A 10696-nucleotide genomic window follows, 5' to 3' on the forward strand; every position below is an offset into this window, starting at 1 on the left:
CCTACAGGTTTCTCTACAGAGCCCCCCTACAGGTTTCTCTATAGAGCTCCCCCTACAGGTTTCTCTACAGAGCCCCCCCTACAGGTTTCTCTATAGAGCCCCCCCTACAGGTTTCTCTACAGGGCCCCCCCTACAGGTTTCTCTATAGAGCTCCCCTACAGGTTTCTCTACAGAGCCCCCCCTACAGGTTTCTCTACAGAGCTCCCCCTACAGGTTTCTCTATAGAGCCCCCCCTACAGGTTTCTCTACAGAGCCCCCCCTACAGGTTTCTCTATAGAGCTCCCCTACAGGTTTCTCTACAGAGCCCCCCCTACAGGTTTCTCTATAGAGCTCCCCCTACAGGTTTCTCTACAGAGCCCCCCCTACAGGTTTCTCTACAGAGCTCCCCTACAGGTTTCTCTACAGAGCCCCCCTACAGGTTTCTCTACAGAGCCCCCTACAGGTTTCTCTATAGAGCCCCCCTACAGGTTTCTCTACAGAGCCCCCCTACAGGTTTCTCTATAGAGCTCCCCCCCTACAGGTTTCTCTACAGAGCTCCCCTACAGGTTTCTCTATAGAGCCCCCCCCTACAGGTTTCTCTATAGAGCTCCCCCTACAGGTTTCTCTATAGAGCCCCCCTACAGGTTTCTCTACAGAGCTCCCCTACAGGTTTCTCTATAGAGCCCCCCCCTACAGGTTTCTCTATAGAGCTCCCCTACAGGTTTCTCTACAGAGCCCCCCCTACAGTTCCTATGTTTCCTCGTGTCTGACTCCTCTCTCGGTCAGTCTGATGTTTCCTCTTCCTCTGTTCCTCCGACAATGCTTTCCTAGCTTTCTGCTTCTTCTGCCACGATGATAGTGTGAAAAACTCCATCACTACCTTGTTCTTATAGCTAGCCGGTTCCTGTATGTGTGCAGTGCCGTGAAGCAATTTGTTACATCGTGATACCTGATATCACCAAGGGGGTCAGCTTCTCCTCGGTCCGCGAACCTCCTATGGCGCCATTTTGATGCTAATAAGCCATCACCCCCCGTTAGCATCCCATTGACTCCCATTCATTTTGACGTCACTTTGACAGAGAATACCTTTACATCTGAAGCGTTTAAAGACTCTATTTGTCCGTTGTTTATTTCTAAAGAAACACGACAATGTATAAAAGGCTCCATTACCTTGTAGCTCACGTTATGGCTCCGTAGCAGACGTTGTTATAACAATAGGCTAACGATTGGGTCATAACCACGAGACTTCCTGTCTCATAGTAGAGGAGTTACCGTATAGTACAGGAGAAGCTCTCAGGCAGTTTGGACTTCCATTAGCTGTTTAAGTGTAATGACTAATGTTAACTATCATTTTAGTGATCAATAATGAGCCTGTGTCTATGTTATCTCCTTACATATACCTACGCTCTCCGTCTCTGCTAGATTGGGAATGATTGAGATTTCTCTTGGCACAGCTACCAGAAGACTTCCAACTTTCAGACAGGTTGCTCACGTCACATCTACGTCTTCAAGCTCAGTTGGAGGCTGCTCAGTAACGCTCAGCCATCACCGGGAAAGAGCTTCTAATGTCCTTCACTTGTCTCCGTCCAGAGACACGGGATCTGTTGGTCCATTCTTATATACTCTCTATGGATATCACGCGATACTTCCTGACGCTGAGGCCGGCAGCTTGCTTGCCCAAAGTTGCAAGAGTGTTTTTTCCGCTCACAGGCGCTAGCGGGGAGCGAGACGACCACCATTCAACTCAAAAAAAGTCATATAACCATTCCAATGACTCCGAAGCTGTAAGGTAAATTAAGCTAAAAAAAATGCATAGTTCCTCTTTAAACCAATGGCTGCCTGGGAAGAATAGAAATCATTCGGGAAATCTAGCGAGAGCGTAGGTATATGTAAGGAGATAACATAGACACAGGCTCATTATTGATCACTAAAATGATAGTTAACATTAGTCATTACACTTAAACAGCTAATGGAAGTCCAAACTGCCTGAGAGCTTCTCCTGTACTATACGGTAACTCCTCTACTATGAGACAGGAAGTCTCGTGGTTATGACCCAATCGTTAGCCTATTGTTATAAAAACGTCTGCTACGGAGCCATAACGTGAGCTACAAGGTAATGGAGCCTTTTATACATTGTCGTGTTTCTTTAGAAATAAACAACGGACAAATAGAGTCTTTAAACGCTTCAGATGTAAAGGTATTCTCTGTCAAAGTGGCACCAAAATAAATGGGAGTCAATGGGATGCTAACGGGGGGTGATGGCTTATTAGCATCAAAATGGCGCCATAGGAGGTTCGCGGTCCGAGGAGAAGCTTACCCCCTTGATATTTACCTCACCCCGTGTATTGCTGTGATTGGTCGTAGTGTTATCCAATAGCGTGCAGTGAGATTTTCAAATGCCTGCTTGGTGCCGCCCCTCGAGTTGGGCCGTTTTCATTACTCAGTGCCAGACCCTTAATCTTTCGGATTTGGGTCTGGATTTCCAGGCTAGCAGTTAGCAGGAGCACATTTTCTTTTCTGTGATTTCAGAGCGAGTTTATCGATGTATATTTTCTCAACGGATATCAGAGATAATGGCAAACTGCCCGTTTGAAGTGTCCTTGACCACCTGCGAGCCAATCAGAAACGTGTATTTCCTATGTTTTAAGTTTTGTTCCCATGTTATAAACACTGTTGCAGTTGTTGCTCCTCACCTTCCATGGCGTCAGTGAGGTAGCTGGCGGCGCTGAGCGCCCTCCCCCTCCTCTCCGAGTCTTGTGTGGACGACGGGCGAGGTAACAGCATTGTACTGAGCTCCGTGCTGGACGTGGGGACCTGAGAGAGGGACACACACACACACACACACACACACACACACACACACACACACACACACACACACACACACAGGTTGTTCAGCTTGTTCTGTTCTTTATAATGAAGTGCAAAAACCAACACACAGAGGATATACAGGCAGTAAAAGACAACACACACGGTCTCGGTTCAGACATGAGCATGAGCCATCATCCACTTATCTGTTACACCCATTCATGTCAGGTCAAATGGGTCAAACACAGTGCAGTGATTTCCTTGTATGTGTCTGTGAGTGCACTTTTCATCACCAGGGCAACAGATAAGCAGGTGATGACTGGTGTTCAATGAATCAGAGAAATCAGTGTGCCACCGCTGTGTGTGTGTGTGTGTGTGTTGCCTCAGTCAAGGACTGCTGGATAATTTCATGTGTCAGAAGTATGACGCCAGGAACACACTGGCCGAGAAGCGTCGAGAAGCGCCGTGAAGCGTGGATTCATGCCCGATCGGGCGCCTGGCTGTTCATACCAGACGTGCATTTCTCCGCGCCGGTCACAAAGCGATCCTGATCCTCTCCACTCTACAGTTCTCTCTCCTCGTGTGTGTCTGTCTGTCTGTCTGTCTGCCTGCCTGTGTCTCTTTCTGTCTGTCTGCCTGCGTCTCTGTCTACCTGCCTGCCTGCCTGCCTGTGTCTCCGTCTGTCTGCCTGCCTGCCTGCGTCTCTGTCTGTCTGTCTGTCTGCCTGCGTCTCTGTCTGTCTGTCTGCCTGCCTGCGTCTCTGTCTGTCTGTCTGTCTGCCTGCCTGTCTGCCTGCCTGCGTCTCTGTCTGTCTGCCTGCCTGCCTGTGTCTCTGTCTATCTGCCTGCCTGCCTGTGTCTCCGTCTGTCTGTCTGCCTGTGTCTCTGTCTGTCTGCCTGTGTCTCTGTCTGTCTGCCTGTGTATCTGTCTGTCTGCCTGTCTGTCTGTCTGCCTGCCTGTGTATCTTGCTGTCTCTCTCTGTCTATCTGCCTGCCTGCCTGCGTCTATGTCTGTCTGCCTGTCTGCCTGTGTCTCCGTCTGTCTGTCTGTCTGTCTGCCTGTGTCTCCGTCTGTCTGCCTGTGTCTCTGTCTGTCTGCCTGTGTCTCCGTCTGTCTGTCTGTCTGTGTCTCTGTCTGTCTGCCTGTGTCTCTGTCTGTCTGCCTGTGTATCTGTCTGTCTGCCTGTGTATCTGTCTGCCTGCCTGTGTATCTGTCTGTCTCTCTCTGTGTGTGCCTGATCGCCTACCTCGCCCTAGACACAGCTGAGAAGTCAAGACAGACATAAACCTGTGTGTTTTATTTTGAAATATGTTTTATTTTGTAAAGTATCCAGCCTTGCTGTGTCCTTCCTGCGTCTAATTTCCTACCTTGCTTGACAAATACACTTGCGGCTCGTGGCAACTGTGTTTTTGGCGTGAGTGTTGATCTTGCAAAAAAACATCTAATACTAATTAGTCTCTTTGAAGCCCTTTAGTACGGGGGACTTTTTTAGACCAAGGACCCTAAATGCTAAGAGAGTGACGAGCAGGAAACCCCTTGTACATTTTGTACAATTAAGTATACTTAATATATACAGTATAATAATATACTGGGCCTACAATAACGTGTACGGCAGCCTAAAGCCTTTACACGTACCTTTTCGTGGTGCCCTACAATACTACGCTATGGAGGCTGAGTCCAAAAGAGAGTCAATCCCCATAGACCGCCATGTTAAAATGTACAACTTCACAGCAGAGTTTAACATGTTCACAGCCTGGTACGAAAAATGATTTGGGTCTCTAAAGCTAAGTTTCATGACTCCTGTACAGGGAGTGAATGTTTTAATAACTCACCCAGTTATGCATAATTAAGAGAGTGCTGCTGTGAGAGAGGTGGCTGGCGTCCCAGGAGGCGAGCTTAAAGGGGAACTATTTTGTGTTGTTACTAGGACTATGCTTTCATGTTCAAAAAACACTTTCTTCCTCATCCTGCCCACGACAGCTGCACCTGTAGTCACCCTCTGTATGAGACGCGGGGATGACCATTGACATATATAAATGGACCAACAGATCCTGTGTCTCTGGACGGAGAACAGTGAAGGACATTAGAAGCTCTTTCCCGGTGATGGCTGAGCGTTACTGAGCAGCCTCCAACTGAGCTTGAAGACGTAGATGTGACGTGAGCAACCTGTCTGAAAGTTGGAAGTCTTCTGGTAGCTGTGCCAAGAGAAATCTCAATCATTCCCAATCTAGCAGAGACGGAGAGCGTAGGTATATGTAAGGAGATAACATAGACACAGGCTCATTATTGATCACTAAAATGATAGTTAACATTAGTCATTACACTTAAACAGCTGATGGAAGTCCAAACTGCAGGATTTGAACCCGGGCCGCTGGTAAGGACTGAGCCTACATGGGGCGCGCGCTCTACCAGATGAGTTATAGGCAGCCGTTTAGTTTTTATCTGCGTTTTTGTCATTTCTTTGACAGTTTGTTTGAAACGTTTGAGCGTCAAACACTTAATTTCCTGCATTCTGGAGAAATCTTCTGCAACAACTCATGTTGCAAATGTCTATTTATGTAAAAATTAAAAAAAATAGAAATGGGGGTAGGGGGTGGGGGGGACACTGACCAGTTATAATATTTGGGGGGGTTGTAATCCCACCACCCCCCCTGTAAATTACGCCTATGTCTCGCCCAATGAGGCACCCATTTCAAAGATTTTTGTTCACATTATTCAATAAGACACCGACGCATTGGGGTAAAAAAAGGGTCCAGGTTAAAAAAAAAAGTTTTTTTTAATGACGCTTTAAGTTTGAAATAACGTTGTGTAGGTTGTAACATCTTTAACCGATAGAGATGAAGCCGGCGGCGATCCATGGGGTGGTTTAAGACCTCTCAGCCCTCTCAGACATGAACAATAATGCGTCTAATTTGCGCAGGTGTAAGTGCAAAACAGGTCCTGGTAAATGCTCCTCCAATGAGACGTGACGCATGGGCCTGAAGGCCACCGCCCACACAACACCTACATCCTGTCTGCGTGTGAAGGAGGGAAGCACCACACAAACACAGGGAAACACAGGGAAACACACACACACACACACACACACACACACACACACACACACACACACACTCTAACAGCAGCCAGCCGTGCACTAATGCAGCTTCCGTTAGCTGCTGGGGGGTTGCCTTGGTTACATTTCTGTGTCCTCCTCCTCCTCCCACTCGCCTCTCCATCAGGCTGAGCAGCGGGACGACAGGTTCGTGTTCTTCAAGGACACGAGGAAGCAGAAATACTTCATGTCAAAACATGAAACTATAAACTGAAGACCTCCCACACGAGCCCTGCAGAGAAGGTCCGCATGCTACGGCACAACGTTACTGCTCAGAACTGTGCAGGAGTTTTCATCCATTCATCTGTAAGGACATGACATGTTTCCCCACAGTAGTGCTGGAAGCAGAAAGAAATAAGTGCCAGTACTTCTGTTTTTCACATTAGTGTGTGTAACGTCTAAGGTTGCAAAATTCCGGGAATTTTCAAAGTTGGAAACTTTCCATGGGAATTAACGGGAATAAACGGGAATTAATGGGAATAAACTGAATATTTTTAATATAGCTTGTTATAATACTGTTAGTCTATAACAGGGAACTTAAATGTAGTTGAAAAAGACCCATCTTGCAGCATAATCTTGGTTAAAACAACCTGATTTCATGCAACTTCAGTTAAATGTCCTCCCTATATTCGTCAGTGACGTGCACGCACGCAGTAATCGGCATAGGCTACTACATACTGGCCAACATTTAGTTTTTTTTTTTTTTTTTGGGGGGGTAGGGGTAATACATAACCCATTGCTATTAACCTACGTGTTTATTTCTTGTTCAATGAAAGAATATCATATTCTACTGACGAATAACTCAACATTTCTATTCACTGTATATGCCTGTCTGCTTATTACCAAACAAAATGTTTATATTTATGTTTGTATAAGATGGAGTTTGTATAAATTACCCAACATTTCCCATTCATTCTCATAATTTCCATTAATTCCCATGAAAGTTTCCAAATTGGAACGTTTCTGGAAAGTTTCTGGAGATTTACGGGAAAATGTCCGTCCCTTTGCAACCCTAGTAACGTCCAGCAAATATCTATATGTTCCACGTATTACAAGTGTATTTTCGTGTTCTGCTACTTTCTAGGTGTACTCCGCTACATGTCAGAGGTAAATATTGTACTTTTTACTCCACTACATTTGTCTGACGACTTCAGTTACTTTTCATTGTGACGTTTTCCTCCCTTTCCTTTTTCCAGATGTGTTGATGTTGAATATTTTGGATCAGAGCCGACCAATGTGGTGAGCTAGGTAAGATTTCAGCGGGGGGGGTTTTCAACTTTTTTGGGCATTTTTTAAGCTTCTTTCGTCATTTTTTTCAACGCATTTGTTGTTTTTTTTATTAACATTTTGGTTGTTATTTTCCGTTTTTTCCGATTTTTTTTCTTCAACTTTTCTGGCATTCCCCCCCCCCAACGTTATTGTAGCTTTTTTAATATTTTTGTTTCTGTTTTGTCCGCCCCTGGTGTGTGTGCGTGTCTATCTGTCTGTCTGTCTGTCTGTCTGTCTGTCTGTTTGTGTGTGTGTGTCGATGGGGGATTGTGTAACCGTGTGCGTGCGTGCGTGTGTGTGTGTGTGTGTGTGTGTGTGTGTGTGTGTGTGTGTGTGTGTGTGTGCGTGTGTGTGTGTGTGTGTGTGTGTGTGTGTGTGTGTGTGTATGTGTGTGTGTGTGTGTGTGTCAATGGGGGATTGTGTAACCGTGTGTGTCTGTCCCCAGGGGGACACCGGCTTTGTTTGTGCGAGAGGCGGAAAAGGAGAGTGTGTTATGATGGTTCCCTCATTAACCATGAGCTCATTTCTGTGTGTGTGTGTGTGTGTGTGTGTGTGTGTGTGTGTGTGTGTGTGTGTGTGTGTGTGTGTGTGTGTGTGTGTGTGTGTGTGTGTGTGTGTGTGTCTGTGTGTGTTTGTTGATATTCATGTATTAGGTTTTTTGGGTTCATATCCCGTTTTTGTGGCTTTTTATGTTTGCTTTTTTGTGATGAACTGAATGATGAAGTGTTTCTATAAGCTAAATTAAGTCTAAGGCCTTGACCAACTGTCCTGCTACGCTCGTTTTCAAGCCAGGATATCTCTCTCTCTCTCTCTCATGGGGGGGCCAAATTCTCTGGGTGGACAAAGCAGAGAAAGGGGAGGTAACCTTTCCCCTTATGATGTCATAAAGGGAAGATTCCAGATCAGCCCATCTGAGCTTTCATTTTCTCAAAGGCAGAGCAGGATACCCAGGGCTCGGTTTACACCTATCACCATTTCTAGCCACTGGGGGACCATAGACAGGCTGGGGGAACTCATATTAATGGTAAAAAACTCATAAAAAGGGAAATTTTCATGCCATGGGACCTTTAACTCATCCACAGTGTCTCCAAAAATGTAAAGGTAATTGATTCAAATTGCCGATATCCAAAAGAGACACTCACAATGTTTGTTTACAATAACTTCTGGGTAGAAAACTCCTGCGTCCCATACATACAGTTTAACGTTGCTGAGCAAACATCTCCTTCATCTAAAATGCATGTTTGACGCTTTCATATGTCAACACTTTGACTAACGTTAGCTTGGAGAGCTAATCTACCTGTTGGGCCACAGACCAACCAGACGGCCGACCGTCGGCAGAAAAGGCAGTCGGACTGATCAGTCTCCCCGCGTTGGTCAAAAAAGTACAAGGAGACGAGACGTAATACGTCTCCATAACAGCAGGTGGCGCTAATCTGTATTGTCGCCCATAAATGAAAACCGGCAGCTGATTGGACGAACGCGTCACGTGGGTCTGGCTGCTGCTTCCGGATTTTGGATTTTTCAACCGGCCATTAATGGCGACTCATTCAGGATATGATCTCATATTGTCCTAAAATAGTTCACCGAAACGTGTTTCTGAAAACATTTGAAGAGAGAAATAGGCCGTGCAGTTGCTGAATCTGTCTTCATTTCAGATCAACAAAGGTCAGTTTAAAAGATTTTCGTCAGATTTTGAGAGGCTCTAGTCACGCTCATCCCGCTCCCCGTTTCCAGGTGAGTCCCGACTGCCCTGTCTCTGACTGAGCATGTCAGGTCGGCCCAAATGAAGGCCGACAGCTCCTCCAACGGACGACGGCACGGACACACCGACCAGACTCGAGTCACTGACCTCACCAGACTGTCAGACGGCCGATTATTGGCCAGATGTGTAGCTGCCTTAACTTGCTCAACACTGGTGTCTACAGATCTGAACCTCCATCGTGACCCTGACAGCTGATGTGGTTTTTTAGTACAAATGGGAGAGTAAAGTATTATTTAACGTCTTCTTGTTCTGGTTATATAACGGTGTAGGTGTCAGCCGGTGGAGGAAAGGAACTCCTTCAGGCCTGGAGCTGCTGTGTTTGTCCTCATGATACTTTAACCTACTGTCTGACGGGAGAACAACTGACAAACAAGTATTAAAATAAATCTAGTCCCTGGTGACGCGGATCCGTCTGGCCTCCAGCTGCAGCTTTCTTCTGGAAGTTTCAGCATCGGAAACTGTCAGAGTTTTAAGTGACACTGTACTGCAAGATAATTTCCCAGTTCAACGCATTCCCGTGAACGGGTCCGCAAGATATCGTAGGAAAATACATACACACCAAAGCGTATCCTACGAAATTAGGAGACCGCCGGTTGGTCACGTGACAGACAGACAGACAGACGGATATTTATTGTCCAATGAGGGAGATTGGTTTTCACTAATTCTCAACCGCATGTGCGAGTGTGCGTTCCTGAGAAACACCATGAACCACTGAGAGAAAACGTCCGACACACACACACACACACACACACACACACACACACACACACACACACACACACACTCTCTGTTTGTGTGTGTTTGGTCACTGAGTCATGCCGTTCGAGGGTGATTCGATTATCATCTCTGCTGTTTGTGTCTGAAAGGACACAACACAGGATGTGTGTGTGTGTGTGTGTGTGTGTGTGTGTGTGTGTGTGTGTGTGTGTGTGTGTTCGTCCGTGCGTGCGTGCATGCGTGCATGCGTGCATGTGTCAGTGTGCGTTTCCAGGCACACAGCTGATTTACTGGAGGTTAACAGCCTCGGTGCAAAACACTGAGAAAATATAAAATATTTGCAGCGTGAGAGTCTGATGCAGTGTCGGAATCAAGACCACCTAAACCGAGACATCACCAAGACCAGAGCGTATCGAGACCGAGACAAGACAGAGACTTTGAGGGGTTGAGACCGAGACAAGACGGAGACTTTGAGGGGCCGAGACGGAGACTTTGAGGGGTCGAGACCGAGACTTTGAGGGGTTGAGACCGAGACTTTGAGGGGTTGAGACCGAGACTTTGAGGGAGTTGAGACCGAGACTTTGAGGGGTTGAGACCAAGACAAGATGGAGACTTTGAGGGGTCGAGACAGAGACAAGACCGAGACTTTGAGGGGTTGGGACCGAGACAAGACAGAGACTTTGAGGGGTTGGGACCGAGACAAGACCGAGACTTTGAGGGGTTGAGACCGAGACTTTGAGGAGTTGAGACCGAGACTTTGAGGAGTTGAGACCGAGACTTTGAGGGGTTGAGACCGAGACAAGATGGAGACTTTGAGGGGTCGAGACCGAGACTTTGAGGGGTTGACACCGAGACTTTGAGGGGTTGAGACCGAGACAAGACAGAGACTTTGAGGGGTTGAGACCGAGACAAGACAGAGACTTTGAAGGGTTGAGACCGAGACAAGACTGAGACTTTGAGGGGTTGAGACCGAGACAAGACAGAGACTTTGAGGGGCTGAGACCGAGACAAGACAGAGACTTTGAAGGGTTGAGACCGAGACTTTGAGGGGTTGAGACCGAGACTTT

General features: G+C 46.7%; 1 protein-coding gene across 1 annotated transcript in view; it reads right to left on the minus strand.

The window, feature by feature from the left end:
* Positions 1-10696, minus strand: part of LOC144537020 (sodium channel protein type 2 subunit alpha-like) — a 199668-nt gene that overhangs the window by 98900 nt on the left and 90072 nt on the right. Inside the window, exon 14 of the mRNA XM_078280422.1 lies at positions 2673-2793. Within this exon, the coding sequence (XP_078136548.1) occupies positions 2673-2793 (121 nt within the window). The remainder of the gene's footprint in view (positions 1-2672; positions 2794-10696) is intronic.

This window comes from Sander vitreus, chromosome 22 (genome assembly GCF_031162955.1).
Source record: "Sander vitreus isolate 19-12246 chromosome 22, sanVit1, whole genome shotgun sequence".
Taxonomy (NCBI): Eukaryota; Metazoa; Chordata; class Actinopteri; order Perciformes; family Percidae; genus Sander; species Sander vitreus.